Consider the following 15,560-nt stretch of genomic DNA (forward strand, 5'->3'; position numbering starts at 1 on the left):
TAAATCAATCACATGGCAATTATAATTAAAGTCTATTAAAGGGCTACGGTGGGTAACTTTGTCACATGGTGCGAGCAGAATCATCTGCAGCTTAGTGTGAAAAAGACTAAGGAGCTGGTGGTGGACCTGAGGAGGACTAAGGCACCGGTGACCCCTGTTTCCATCCAAGGGGTCAGTGTGGACGTGGTGGAGGATTACAAATACCTGGGGATACGAACTGACAATAAACTGGACTGGTCAAATAACACTGAGGCTGTCTACAGGAAGGGTCAGAGCCGTCTCTACTTCCTGAGGAGACTGAGGTCCTTTAACATCTGCCGGACGATGCTGAGGATGTTCTACGAGGCTGTGGTGGCCAGTGCTATCATGTTTGCTGTTGTGTGCTGGGGCAGCAGGCTGAGGGTAGCAGACACCAACAGAATCAACAAACTCATTCGTAAGGCCAGTGATGTGGGGGTGGAACTAGACTCTCTGACTGTGGTGTCTGAAAAGAGGATGCTGTCCAAGTTGCATGCCATCTTGGACAATGATTCCCATCCACTCCATAATGTACAGGTTAGGCACAGGAGTATATTCAGCCAGAGACTCATTCCACCGAGATGTAACACTGAGCATCCTAGGAAGTCATTCCTGCCTGTGGCCATCAAACTTTACAACTCCTCCCTCGGAGTGTCAAGACACCCTGAGCCAATAGGATGGTCCTGGACTTATTTCCCTTGGCATGATAAAATTATTTATTTATTTATTTATGGTTTTATATTGCTATATTTCTACACTATTCTTGGTTGGCGCGGCTGTAACGAAACCCAATTTCCCTCGGGATCAATAAAGTATGTCTGTCTGTCTTTGTTAATATTTGTGCACTTTGTAGACATAAATGGCTCATAGTGCATTCACCATCTGAAAATAATCCAAATATACAGACATAATTGCATCTCTTTTATCTGCAGCATTCTAACTACTGCTTCTTCTTTGGTTGTCCATCAGAATCTGATGACAACGTCCACTCCTTTAACAGTGAGATCTTTGATGACTATACAGTCCTATCCTGGACCCACAACTCTATTTTGCAGGTGGGACATGTATATGTGGGAGTGGTGGTAGTGATGGCAACCATGGCTGCATTTCTCCTGGCTCTCTTCTGCTGTCATCTGGTTGTTCTTTCCATCTCCAGAATACGAACCCCGTCCCTACACAGCTGTCGCCTAGTGATACAGTCAACAGCAACATCCTCCAGGTCCTCAGGTCTGATCTTGCACTTTCCTAAAGCATTCTTCATCTGATCCTTATAGTGCTTCTTCAGCCCTCCAGCTGAGCGTCGACCATGATGTAGCTGGCCGTATAACACTCTGCGGGGTAGCCGACACGGGGGCATCCCTGTCATGTGCCCCAGCCACTGCAGCTGACAGTGGGTGATCATCGGCTCTAACTACTAAGACTATACAATAAACATTTTTTGAGCTGGTCAGAGGCTCAAGTTGCTGTCTATGGAACAAGTCAGTTCTCAGCACAGTGGAAAAATTATACTTGATAACCTTCATCATTCATCACATGTGCCAAGTCAACCATCTAACCAGCTTCACCTATCTATTAACTAGGACAGTTTATTAATCCCATGATGCTGGTCATTACAAACATCAACAAGTTTTCTGCATACAGTTGTTCTTAGAGAGATCTTGAAAATAGATTCAGACTTCTTGTTGAATATGATGCTCATCTAAATTCTGCTGCATAAATTAATTTTATTCACTGTTAAAGTATTTGCTTGCATTTAAATCAATACTTTGCCTCAACGGTTTTCCCCAAGTTTCATCCCTGCTCCTGCTGATTATCTGACATATACCAGTAAACAGTGGCACAGAGACGCTGATAGGCACTCTGACAAAAACAAGTATTAGGCTCCTTCCTGTTCCCCAGTGGGTGACACACTAACAGAGCACCACAAGACAGTGGCTATTAGGGTTAGATAATTAGATGGTGATGTACAAAAAATTCTTGCTACTGAAATCATCCTTTGAATATGATTTAAAGTTGGTGTGCAAATTTAAACATTCAACAATTTCACATCAGAATCTTATTTCAAATCATTACTGTGAAATGTGATGATAGGTCTTTTACCTCTTTGTGAAACTTGATGGCATCATGATAATTTCCTAACAGGTAATGTGTGTTGCCGAGGTTACCATAGGCTCTACCTTGAGCTGCTCGATCACCTAAGTCTTTGACAATTTTAAGATTCATCCTAAACAAGACAAGAAAAGAAAAAGAATCAAAAACATTGTAAACCTAAAGTGAAACTGAAGAATCCTTCCTATTCAAACCGAGCACAAAATGACATTCATTGTCGAAAAAGACCAATACATTCGGGACTTAAAACCTCCAATATGAACCTTAAATGGATAGTAATTATTGTCCAAATCTAGATTATGGCCTTCGGATTGATTCCAGGGGTATTTGCTTTGTTTTATATTGAATAACTTTAAGGCTCATGACTAGGGCTACACAAAATCCACACCAGCAAAAATAAACTATCCAATCAAATTAAAGTTCAATCTGATTTAATTGAGAGATTACATGTCTTTGAGAATTAACTTTGAATTTTATTAATTGGCAGGCAACAGTACTCAGACAGCATGGGTACTTGGTGAACACGTCTTGTTTCATCACTGTAGAACCTAGGATGAGATAACTACTGATGTGATTTGTTTGATGATCAATCATTGATGGTGATGGTCCAATCTGACATCCTATGGCCAGAGTCCAGGAAAGAAAGTAAGCAAAAGATGGGATAGCAGGAAGTGAAATAAAATACAGCACTAAGGAAATCAAGGGAAAGGAAGATCTAAAAATAACTGTACTTATTATATGGCCAACACCTGCTGCAATTCCTTAAAAATATCAAAAGGAAATAGAATCGTAAGTGGATATGTACAAGGAGGAGACTGATAAGAAAATGAGGGGAAAAAACTAAAAAAAGGAAACAAAAAAGAAAAAGTGGGAAAAGCAAACAGTGTGAGACAAAGAAAAACGAAGAAGCAACCTTTACGAAAAGCAACATGTTGGCTTCCTCCTCTCTTTGTAACGAATCAAAATATAGAACATAAGAGACAGCAGCAGAATTAGGCCATTCAACCCAATGATTCTGCTCCACCATTTCATCATGGCTGGACCAACCTCCTTCTCCTGTCTTCTCCCAGTAACCTTTCACAACCTGAGTAATCAAGAACCTATCAACTTTTGCCTTTGATGTGTCCAATTACTTGGACTGCACAGCCACCTGTGACAATGAAGTCAACAGATTTACCACCCTCTGGCGAAAGAAATTCCTCTTCACCTCTCTTCTAAATGGACATCCCTCTATTCTGAGGCTGCGCCCTCTGGTTTCAAGATTCCCCCGTTATAGGAAACATCCTCTCCACATCCACTCCATCCAGGCCTTTCACTATTCAATAAGTTTCATTGGGATCCCACCCACCATTCCTCTCAATTCCGGCAAGTACAAGCCCAAAGCCATCAAACGCTCCTCACGCAATAACCTTTCTTTCTCAAGAATCATTCTTGTGAACCTCCTCTGAATCATTTCCAATGTCTGCACATCCTTTCTTGAATAAAAACTTCTCACAATACTCCAAGTGAGACCTCACCAGTGCCTTATAAAGCCTCATCGTTACATCTCTTCTCTTACCTTCTAGTCCTCTTGAAATGAATACAAACATTGTATCTGTCTTCCTCACCACTGACTCAAACTGCAAATTAACCTTTAGGGAATCCTGTACGAGGACTTCCAAGTCGTTTAGCACCTCAGATTTTTGAATTTTCTGTCCATTTGTAAAATAGTTTCTGCTTTTGATCCTTCTACCAAAGTGCATGATCATACATTTCCTGACACTGTATTCCATCTAACACCTCTTTTACCATTCTCCTAATCCATCTAATTCCTTCTGCAGCCCCTCTGCTTCCTCAACACTACTTGCCTTTCAACCTATTTTTATATAATCTGCAGACTTGGCTACAAAGCCATCAACTCTGGCATCCAAATCATTGATGTACAACAGAAAACGAAGCGGACCCAACACTGACTCTTGCAAAACACAACTAGTCACTGGCAGCCAAATACAAAAAGCTCCCTTTATTCCAACTCTTAGCCTCCAGCCAATCAGCTAATCCTCTATCCATGTAATACCATGAAAAGCATCTTTCCTGTAATGCAATGGGCTCTTATCTTATTAAGCAACCTCATGTGTGGCACCTTGTCAAAAGCCTTCTGAAAATCCATCAATTCTCCTTTCTCTACACTGCTTGTTACACCCTCAACAAATTTCAACAGATTTGTCAGGCAAGATTTTCCCTTGCAGAAACCATGTTGACTTTGGCCTATATTATCATGTGCCTCCAAGTACCCTGAGACCTCATCCTTCACAATCAACTCCGACATCTTTCCAACCACTGAGCTCTGGCTAACCGGCCTCCCTTCCTTCTTGAGGAGTAGAGCAACATTTGCAATTTTCCAGTCCTTCAGAACTATAATAGAATCTAGTGATTCTTTAACGATCATTACTAATGCCTCCACAATCTCCCTAGTCACTTCTTCCAGAACCCTGGGGTGCAGTCCATATTGTCGAGGTGACTTACCTACCTTCAGACCTTTCAGCTTCCCAAGCAGCTTCTCCCTAGTAAATAGCAATTGCACTCACTTCTGCCCCATGACACTTGAACTTCCAGCATACTGATGTGAAGACAGATGCAAAATACTGATTATGTTTGTCTGCCATTTCCTTGTTCCCCATTGCAACCACTGCAGTTGAATATCCACTCTCACCTCTCTTTTACTCTTCATATATTTGAAAAAAAAACTTCCCTTATGCTTTTTTTTATATTCTTGGCTAAGCTACCTTCATGTTTCATCTTTTTCCTCCTTAAGTTGCCTTTTCTTGGTTTTTAAAAGCTTCTCAATTCTCCATCTTCTCACTAGTGCTGGCTATATTATATGCCCACTCCTTTGCTTTTATGTTGTTTTTGACTTCCCCTGATGGCCACAGTTGCCTCACCCTCCCTCAGAATACTTCTCCTTTGGGATCTATCCTGCACTTTCCAAGTTGTCCCCAGAAAGTCCAGCCGTTGCTGTTCTGCCATCATCCTTGCCAGTGTACCCTTCCAATCAACTTTGCCAGCTCCATTCTCATGCCTCCGTAATTCCCTTTACTGTAATACTGATACATCTGACTTTAACTTCTCCCTCTCGCATTGGAAAATGAAGTCTATCGAATTACAATCACTGCCTCCTAAAGGCCCCTCTACCTTGGGTTCCCTAATCAAATCCAGTTCATTCCATAACACCCAATCCCAAATAGCCCACCTAGCAGGCTCAATGAAAAGCTGCCATCCCATCGGCATTCCACAAATTCTCTCTCTGGGGATGAATTGGAAGAAGGGACTGAGTGTAGCGTAGCAAAATTTGCTGATGACACTAAACTTAGTGGAAAAGTAAATTGTACAGAGGATGTGGAGAGTCTGCAGAGGGATATAGATAGGTTAAGTGAGTGGGCCAAGGTCTGGCAGATGGAATACAAGGTTGGTAAATGTGAGATCATCCACTTTGGAAGGAATAATAGAAGAGCAGATTATTATTTAAATGGTGAAAGATTGCAGCATGCTGCTGTGCAGCGGGATTTGGGAGTGCTTGTTCATGAATCGCAGAATGTTGGCTTGCAGGTACAACAGGTTATTAAGAAGGCAAACAGAATGTTGGCCTTCATTGCTAGAGGGATTGAATTCAAGAGCAGAGAGGTCATGCTGCAACTATACAGGGTACTGGTGAGGCCACACCTGGAGTACTGTGTGCAGTTCTGGTCTCCACACTTGAGGAAGGATATACTGGCTTTGGAGGCAGTGCAGAGGAGGTTCACCAGGCTGATTCCAGGGATGAAGGGGTTAACCTATGAGCAGGGATTGAATCGCCTGGGATTGTACTCTCTGGAGTTCAGAAGAGTGAAAGGGGATATTATAGAAACATACAAAATTTTGAAAGGGATAGTTAAGATAGAAGCAGTAAAGTTGTTTCCATTGGTGGGTGAGACTAGTTTGAGGGGATATTGCCTCAAGATTCTGGGGAGAAGACTTAAGATGGAGATGAGGAGAAACTGCTTTTCCCCAGACAGTGGTGAATCTGTGGAATTCTCTACCCAGGGAAGCAGTTGAGGCTTCCTCACTAAATATATTTAAGAGACAGTTAGATAGCTTTTTACATAGTAAGAGAATTAAGGGTTATGGGGAAAAGGCAGGTAGATGGAGCTGAGTTTACAGACCAATCAGCCATAATCTTATTGAAGGCGGGGAAGGCTCGATGGGCCAGATGGCCTACTCCTGCTCCTATTTCTTATGTTCTTATGTTCAGCACCAATCTGATCTTCCCAATTCACTGGATTATCATAACATTGCCCTTTTGTCATGCCTTTTCTATCTCCCTTTGTAATTTGTAGCCAGCATCCTGGCTACTGTTTGGAGGCCTGTATATGACTCTCATCAGGGTCTTTTCATCCTTGCAGTTTCTTAACTCTACCCACAAGGATTCTACGGAGAATGGTGAATCTGTGAAATTCTCTGATCCTATACCACCTCTTTCTAAGGAATTGATTTCATTTTTTTACCGACACAGCAACTCTAGCCCCTGCTTAGCTGCCTGTGCTTTCGATACAATATGCACCCTTGGGTGTTAAACTCCCAATTATGATCTTATTTTTCAGCCCACAACACCATAACTACGAATATCTAACTGCACTACAAGATCATCTGCCGCATTCTGTATACTGTGTGCATTCAAATTCAACAACTTTTTTTTTGTTCCCATGTTACACTGCAACTCATCCTACTGACTGCAATTTTGCCCTCACATCTACTTGTCCTTCCTGACAGTTGGTATCCAAAAATTGCTCACTGAATCTACTTGTACACCAACTGCCCCATCCTCCTGATTCCCATCCCTCTGCCAAACTACTTTAAACACTCCCCAACAGTTCCAGAAAATGTGCCCGCAAGGGTATTGGTCCCCCTCGGGTTCAGGTGTAAGCGGTCCCTTTCGTACAGGTCATACCTTCCCCAGAAGAGATCCCAACGATCCAGAAATCTCAAGTCTGCCCCCTGCCAATGTACATCACTTTTTAAATATTTTGCCCCAACCTGTGTAGCCTCCTCTCTCAATTCTATAGGGCCATTGGAAAAAGCCAAAAGCTCACGAAGCAAATTCTCAAATGCTACGATTTAGTTATCATCTTGTAGAGTTGGTCCTGATTTTTCTTTTCTTATGGTAAAATTTTACACAAATATATATTTCTAAACATGCCTGGTGATATTTGAATAGGTTCTTAGAGCAGTAGTTTATCCAATTGTTTTCTCTAGCTGTTAATGGTTTCCCTTGCAACTTTTTGTCTTGTAACTTTGTGTTAACCCTGACAAAGTGAGAAAGAAATTTTATGTCCCGATTCACTGGCATGCTCTTGCATTCCTTCAATTCTCGGAATTGACAATTATCACCCAGCAACAAGAGGGTGAAAGAAAATGAATGCCAGTGATAAGTGAGTTTGAAGCTGTGAGAGGCATGAGAAAAAGCAAATGCCTTCAAATGCCTCCATAGCCTTGGGATGACTAATTACATTAAGATGTTAAGAGAATTCTTCTGAAGTGCAGTTGCACAAAATGCCTGTCTGAATAATCTGTTTTCTAAAATATAGCTCATTATTCTATTGGTCTAAAATTTTGACTGTTTCCACATGCTTCCAAACATCAGTCTAAAATAAAATAAAAACCACACACACACACAAACAAACAAAAAATGCTGCAGGAACTCAACAGGCCAGGCAGCGTCTCTGGAAAAGAGGTTTGAACATACTGAAGCTTCCCAAGGTATTCATGAGAGATATAAACAAGAAAATTTGGCACCATGTTACTGAAAGAGGCATTCAAAACAGCCGACCAAAACCTGTAGCAAAAAGAGGACAGAATTCCTGAGTTGCAGGCACTGCTGACTGAAGGCACTGCCAAAGGTGAAGCAATTCAAAACAGGGATACAGGTGAAGCTAGAAAGTCAGAAGCACAGATGTGACAAAGGGCTTCCACAACTGGAGAAGAATAAAGAGGTGGAGCAGGACGTGGTTATGGTGGAACTGAAAACTCAGGAGAATTTTTAAATTCACTGAACAGAGAGAGGTGTAACTCAGTGGGTAAAGGTATGACGAGCAATCAGAAGAACTTGGAGCAAATATGGATCCTGAAACATGGATTATGGTGTGCCAGCTGAAGTGGGCATCTCAAATCAACATATTTTCCCACTTAATTCCCCATGAAAGGCTCTTAGGTCAATTTGCATACATTCTGGGTCAATCTTGGGAATAGCTGAGTGATAGTAAAGGAAACATAGATTTCATAGAAATACATGCAAGGGGCTGGAGGAACTCAGCAAGTCAGGCAGCATCTATTGAGAGAAATAATAAGTCAATATTTCGGGTTGAGACCTTTCATCAGGACTGGAAAGGAAGGGGGAAGAAACCAAGATAGGAAGGTGAAGAAAGGGGGAAGTGTTCAGGCTGGAAGATGATAGGTGAAACCAGGTGAAGAGGAAGGTAGGTGAAGCCTGAGAGGGGAGTTACCCCTTCCTTTCCAGTTCTGATGAAGTGTCTTGGCCCAGAGCATCAACTCTTTATTCATCACCATTGATACTGCCTGACCTACTGAGATCCCCCAGCATTTTGTGTGTGTTCCTCTGGATTTCCAGCATCTGCAGAACCTCTTCTGTTTGACATTCCATAGATTTGTAACGTATTGAGATAGTGAAGGGGGTGAGAATTGGTGCTGGATTCTGAGGAGAGAAGCATTCTGGTATGCTTTTGGGACAATTTACTTTACCCAATTTACTTGAAGTGAGAAACTGTTCGGGCTCATTTCACTGAACTGTGCATAGGTAGATGATGTATAATGACATCTGCAATGAATGCATTTATTGCATTGCCAATATAACTAAGATACTTTTACATAAACAGGGTAAAGCACAACAATCCATGAAGGAACTTTAAAGTGAGGAGTGCAGTAAAATGCTGCACATGCCACATGTGTAGTCAGAATACATTTTGGACAACAGTCTCAATTCCTGCTAATTCTTCTCAAGGACTTAATTTGCAAATTGCATTACTCACTCATAGTATTCGGTGGCCTTCTCTAAAGTTTCCTTCACTTCACTGGGTAGGTCTCCAGATTCTTGGGCAGTGAGCCAGGATAGCTGCTTCCCTTTGGCGTGAAAAATATTTCCAATATTGTACTGTGCTCGTGCTTCACTGACCTGGGAAATGGAGAGAAAAGAGAAAATATTTGTTGAGAACCCTTTCTTTAAAAAAAATAGTAGAAAAAAGTTTACAGAAGGAAGAAACATATTTCCAGTTATGGCTGCAGGCAAAAGAACAGATTGTAGAGTCAAATGGTGAGGGAGAGAGAGAGGGGGAGAGGGAGGGGGAGAGGGAGGGGGAGGGGGAGGGGGAGGGGGAGGGGGAGGGGGAGGGGGAGGGGGAGGGGGAGGGGGAGGGGGAGGGGGAGAGGGAGAGGGAGAGGGAGAGGGAGAGGGAGGGAGAGGGAGAGGGAGAGGGAGAGGGAGAGGGAGAGGGAGAGGGAGAGAGAGAGAGAGAGAGAGACTTGTTTTGTTTTGTTACTGAACTACTTCCAATGGGGTAGTCATAAATACCTTCCAGGAACACCTTCAAGACATTAAAAAAAATCAAAAAAGACAAGATGTTAATATCCCTTGTGCCAATGGGTACTGAGCACTTGCTCAAGACTGCCTTGACGTTGGTTGTGGCTCAGGGTTAACACACAGGGTTTTTCAAATCCTCCTTCCACGATGTTTTAAGGGGTAGCCCACTACATCTCTGGAGGGCTGAATAATGATTTCTGGAGTCCCTTTGTTGTGTCTTCCCACTCTTGAAGCCCAAAAGAGGTCTTTTTGGTGACTGCTTCGTGCCGCTGCCTGATGGTTTACCGTAGAGTTTGACCAGGGATCCCCGGCTCCCCTTCAGCAATTGAAGGTGGATGTGTCTATAAATCCCTTGCAACACACTTACGTAGGACAAACTTTGGTTTTCCAGCCTCTTCACTAAGCTTCAGCTGCTAGATCTGTATAGCGTAGCCTCTTGTTCTCAAATGCTTCAGCCACTGAATCCTCCCACAGGAGTGCAAGTTTCACAATGCAGACGATCGGTAATGAATTGGTCCAGAGAACCAAGTCTGGCCTAAGGTTGGTGGTAGCAATTTCCAGTGGAAAGGCAAGTTGTTTATTGACATCCATCAGCATTTTCCAATCACAGGCCATGTTCATCTGTCCTGTTTCAGGCTTAGGAGGGAGATTAGTTGGTCTTTTCCTTCCTTCCCAGACGAATGCTGTTGGTGTCACAGCATTAGTCATTCTAGGGGACAAGGAGTTTGTTGATACTCTCTTGGTCTTGATTGCCGCTGCCAGACTCCTTAAAATCTGGTTATGACGCCACGTGTATTTGCCTTGCGTGAGGTTGGTTTTGCAGCTTGACAGGATAAGCTTGAGGGTTGCCGGAATCAGGTACAGGGAACAAGTTGGGTGCTCACCAAACCACTAGTGGAGGTCTTTTTGTGAGGGAACCACATCATAGACATAGAAACATAGAAAAATTACAGCACAATAGAGGTCTTTCGGCCTACAATGCTGCACTGAACATGTACTTACTTTAGAAATTACCTGGGGTTACCCATAGCCCTCTATTTTTCTAAGCTCCATGTACCTATCCAGGAGTCTCTTAAAAGACCCTATTGTATCCACCTCCATCACCATCGCTGGCAGCCCATTCCATGTACTCTCCGCTCTCTGAGTAGAAAACATACTTTCAAGCACCTTAAAACTGTGCCCTCTTGTGCTAGCCATTTCAACCCTGGGAAAAAGTCTCTAACTATCCACAAATCAATGGCTCCCATCATCTTATACACCTACGTGGTTCTGATGAGAAAGCCAAGTCTGTCTTCCCATATATATTTCCAGCTGATTTTCCTGCTCTCAATGCTTTCCCACTGCATGCATTGCCCCTGCTTAGCCAGGGAGACAGCCTTTGCACTTCTGTCTGACTCGACAACCATCTTCCTTCGGTCTGGAATTGTGGCCTTGTGTCAGGGGTCCACTTGCCACCCCTGCCCTGTTGGACTTACCCCACAATGTCTCTCTGCCTAAGGGCCACTGCTGCTTGCTGCACCGCATCAGCTGTGGTCCATTTCCACCCAGTTGATAAGGTCCATGCAGCGTTACTGATGGTCTTGTCCTGAGAGTCTTTCATCAAGATGCATCTTGGAACACTTGAATTCCTGTGTAAGGCCAGTGAAAGGTAGCTCATGGATTCCTTTACCATCGAGACTGATGTTCCTGATACACCTTGGAACACTGAGTCACTTCTTTACAAACAACATGATGGTTCACTCGAGCTTCTTCACGGTTGTCAGTGGGACCTCATAGACAGTGAGTGGCCCCATCACCGGGGTAGGAGATCAAACTGTAGGCACCAGAGCTTCTGTTTTCCAGGCAGCATGGTCTTGTTATCCAGGTTGTTGGCAATGTGTTGCTTTATTTAGTTGCCACACCTGCTCTTTGTCTGTGAGGCTGGCGTTGTACCATCTACCAGGCTCCTGACAGGCTGTTCAGACACTGTTGGAATTGGGTCATCACAGATGAAGAACTTCATATCTTTCAGCATTTCCTTGACTATGGAGATGCTTTGTGACTTGCTGGGTTTGATTTTCATTCTGGCCCACTTGATGTTTTCCTGCAGCTTTCCAAGTAGTTGCTTGGTGCATATTGCAGTGGTGGTCAGTGTTGTTATATCACCCACGTACACCTTAATGGGGGAAGACAAAATCCCCCACTTACTCTTTCACCGGCTACCACCCATCCTGAAGACATCATAATGACCTCCGTGACCACTGTGAAGACCAGGGGCGACAAAGGGCAACCTGCCATAATGCCTACTTTCAGTCTCTGCCATAGTGTGGTTAAGTTTGCTGTTGTGAAGCAAAATTGCAGGTCTTGAAAGTACAACTTTGCCAGCGTTGTGAGGGGCTCTGGTAGCTGGAAGAAGTCAATGCTTCACAGAGGAGTGCATGGGGAATTGAGCCGAATGCATTGGCGACGTCCGGGAAGATAACATTGAGATTTCTGTTTGGATCTGGTGCCATATCATGCTTATATGCTCCAAACACCTGGAGATCCCTGGAATTCCTGCTTTCTGTACAGATGTATCAATGTACTTGGTTCTCTCCGGGTAGCCAAGACACTTTACTTGCCTAAACAGTGAAAACCAAGTATATTTTACAAATTTAAAATGTTTAACTTTTATTTATCGTTACTTAGGCAGATAGTATTTTTGAGGCAAGATCGAAAGCTAGTCAGAGAAGGACACATCGTAAAGCACAGACCAGAGAAGGATAGGTTCTACTCATGATGCAAAAAATAAAGGAGGCAGAACAATCTGAGTGAGATAACGTGGAGCTACTTCATCAGAACTCTCAATTCACAACCATTTAGATTTAAATCATACCTCTATTGTGGAAAATTTAATTGAACAGTTTTAGATAGAAATATTAGATCTGAAAAGCTTTAAGATGAAACTCTTTCATAAGGTGAAAATCAGAGACATGGAGAAGCAATTCTAGAATTTTTGGTCTGTGATACTGAAGCATTTAAAATCATAAGGGGCATCGATAAAGTGAATGCACTGCCCATTTTCCAGGGAAAAGGAATCAAAACTTAGAGGGCACAGGTTTGAGAGGGGGTAAGTTTTAAAAGTAACTCGAGGGACAACCGCTTGAGTGGCAAGTCAACACAGAATGAACTGCCAAAGGAAGTGGTTGAGGCAGGTACATTAACAATATTTAAAAGGTACTAGGACCATGTACATGGATAAGAAAGGGTTAGAGCAGGGTTTCCCGAAGTCTTTTATGCCAAGGACCAATACCATTCAGCAAAAGATCTGTGGACCCCAGGTTGGAATCCCTGGTTTAGAATGACATGGGCCTAAAGTGGGCAGACGGGATTATGTTAAATAGCCATCTTGGTAGGCTTGGACAAGTGCATTGTCAAAACAGACAAGATACAAAGGCGTGCACAGGCCAGCTCCAGAAGAACACAGAAATTTCAGGGGACAGTACAGATGGAGGATGTTCAGAGATGGGGTGCACCATTTTAACATTAAAATTTAATAATTTCGTTATTAAATTATTATCAAATTGTCTTCAAAATGAAGTTATTTTGGGAATCAATGTAGGAATGTGGAATTCACAGAACTTTCTCTGAGTTCCGATACCATCACTGGGTAATGTTTGGAGCTTTGTAACACTGGAGGCCAGACTAATGCTGTAATAGCAAAGTCTGATGAAAAATCAAAGCTTGGGTAAGAAATTCGCAACAGACAGCTGAGGAAGATCTACATAAAACAGCTTTGCACGGGAAATGTTTAGAGAGATATGGACCACATGCAGATAAATGGGACTACCTCAGTTAGGCAACTGGATTGACATGAACAAATAGAGCCAAAGGGCCTTTTCTCCACAGTCTATAGCTCTGTGATTCTTACCTTTTCCTATACGATCAGATCTTGATCCTTCCTGTTTTTTGCCAAAGGAATATCATTAACTTCCAAATCTAGTTTGTTAATATTTTTGTCTACCTCACGTCTTCCCGCAACCTAATTACAATCTGCTCACCATTCAACACTTCCTCCAGATGACCACTGGGAAAGCCCAAGCCACTGCCATTTTTAATCCAACATACAACCTGAGTCATCATTTTCCCTTGTCACTTGCTTAACCTTACTCAAGCGAAACTTTGATTATTCTCTCTTGGCTAGGCCAATTCTTGTCTATTGCTAACACTTCTTTCATTCCCTTGATATTTCCTGCTTGCAATGCAATGAAGTGTTGATGCCTCCAAAGCTTCCATATCTATTTTAATCAATGTCTTTGAGTTTTATTTTCCTTCCAACTGTTGAGTCCCAAACATTGGCCTTGAATGCAGCAAATCTCCCACTTCATCTACACATCTCTATAAAACTGCTCCATCTTTAATCTCTGGAACTCATCCCAAAACTTTTCTTCTTTTCTTAGAACAAACCTGTCGAAATCCATGTATTCCTCACCGTATCATAAAATGCTGTTAATTAATGTTTCAAGAGCATGACATTTGAAAAAAATCTTCCCTTATCAGGTACTGTGTGGTGAATTATCTTGAATGATTAATAATTATAGAGAAATCTAACGCATTATTTAACTAGAAATTATTTCAAATGTTTTTGAATTGCTGAATTCCATTATTTCTTCTGACCAGAAAACTGCAAATGTTGCTTTTTAAACAATGAAAGACTTCTAGCAGTGGTCTGCTAACTGATGCAATAAATTATAATTACACATGGCAGCTTATCAGATTGAAATTAAACTCAGAATATTCTGAGGTCATCTGTCTGCTGGTGCTCATCCTAAAGAGATAACAAATATGGTTTCTATGGTTCTGAATGAACATTTCTGCAAGTCGCCAAAGAAGGGGTTGTCTCTCTCCCACCCACTGAATCAAAATAAGACTGTACAATCCTTTAATTGTTAAGAGTAGTACAACTGATTCTGTGTAATCTCTCCAATTATAATGGACTTGGAACTATAAAGACCAATTGAATTAGACAGTAATGTCACTAAATGGCAATACAACACAAGTAGATATCAGTTTCTAAATTAGCACGCAATGGGAAAGATAGCAAAAATTAGGACATTTATACTGTTGCCTCTGTGATTCTGCAGAAAAATAAAATTTAAAGTGACTTTCATAACTTGAATATGTTTTAAATCACTTTACACTCAAGTCAGTGCTTGAGCAATATTGTCATGGTTGTAATATTGCTTTGAAAGCTGAGATCACAACAACCTCCCTAAAAAGCAAAGTTAAGATAGCGCTAAACGGCGACTCCTTTGCTTGCATCTGTGGAAACAGCTCTATTTCCATCTTTAATATTTTTATTTTTCCCTTTCAGGGTTCTTTTGAAGACCCTGACCTGGAGTTACATGCTGACTTCGGTTCTTTGTGGGAATGACACCCAATCTCAGGGTTTCAAGGCTGGCCGATGTTTGGCACGTCAAGGGTTCGGCCTGAGAGTCCAGTTTGAATTCAGAAGCCTAAGATCTTGGGGCTCTGGAGACGGGTGGATCGAGGGTCGGTGTCACGGCAGGAGACCCATTTGTCGTCACGGGAGTTGGGATATCTGCTGTGGACCCGAAGACCCGAGATCCTGACAATCTTCAGGCACAGAGCTCGAGAAAAAGTGTCGTAACAAACTTTTAACATTGTAAACCAGCGAGTTGTTTATGTCTCCCAACTCACTAGGAAAATGGAGACACCTTTTTCTCCCTATTCGTGAGAGAGAGAAAACCTGTGGTATGTCAAATGCCGGGTGTAACGCGAAGCCTCTGGGGTAACTGCAAGTCTGTGCCTTTGCTATTGCTTTGCTCACGCTGAGTGTTTGATGGTG

The 15,560-nt window shown here is 42.4% G+C and overlaps 1 protein-coding gene across 2 annotated transcripts in view; it reads right to left on the reverse strand.

Annotated features, from left to right (window-relative positions):
• Positions 1–15,560, reverse strand: part of LOC132407329 (G-protein-signaling modulator 1-like) — a 278,415-nt gene that overhangs the window by 134,275 nt on the left and 128,580 nt on the right. For both annotated transcript variants that reach the window (XM_059993671.1, XM_059993670.1), the window contains 2 exons: positions 9,186–9,328; positions 2,119–2,242 (listed from right to left, as the gene is read on the reverse strand). In XM_059993671.1, coding sequence (XP_059849654.1) covers positions 2,119–2,242; positions 9,186–9,328 — 267 coding nt within the window. The remainder of the gene's footprint in view (positions 1–2,118; positions 2,243–9,185; positions 9,329–15,560) is intronic.

Source organism: Hypanus sabinus, chromosome 18, assembly GCF_030144855.1.
Source record: "Hypanus sabinus isolate sHypSab1 chromosome 18, sHypSab1.hap1, whole genome shotgun sequence".
NCBI classification, from domain to species: domain Eukaryota; kingdom Metazoa; phylum Chordata; class Chondrichthyes; order Myliobatiformes; family Dasyatidae; genus Hypanus; species Hypanus sabinus.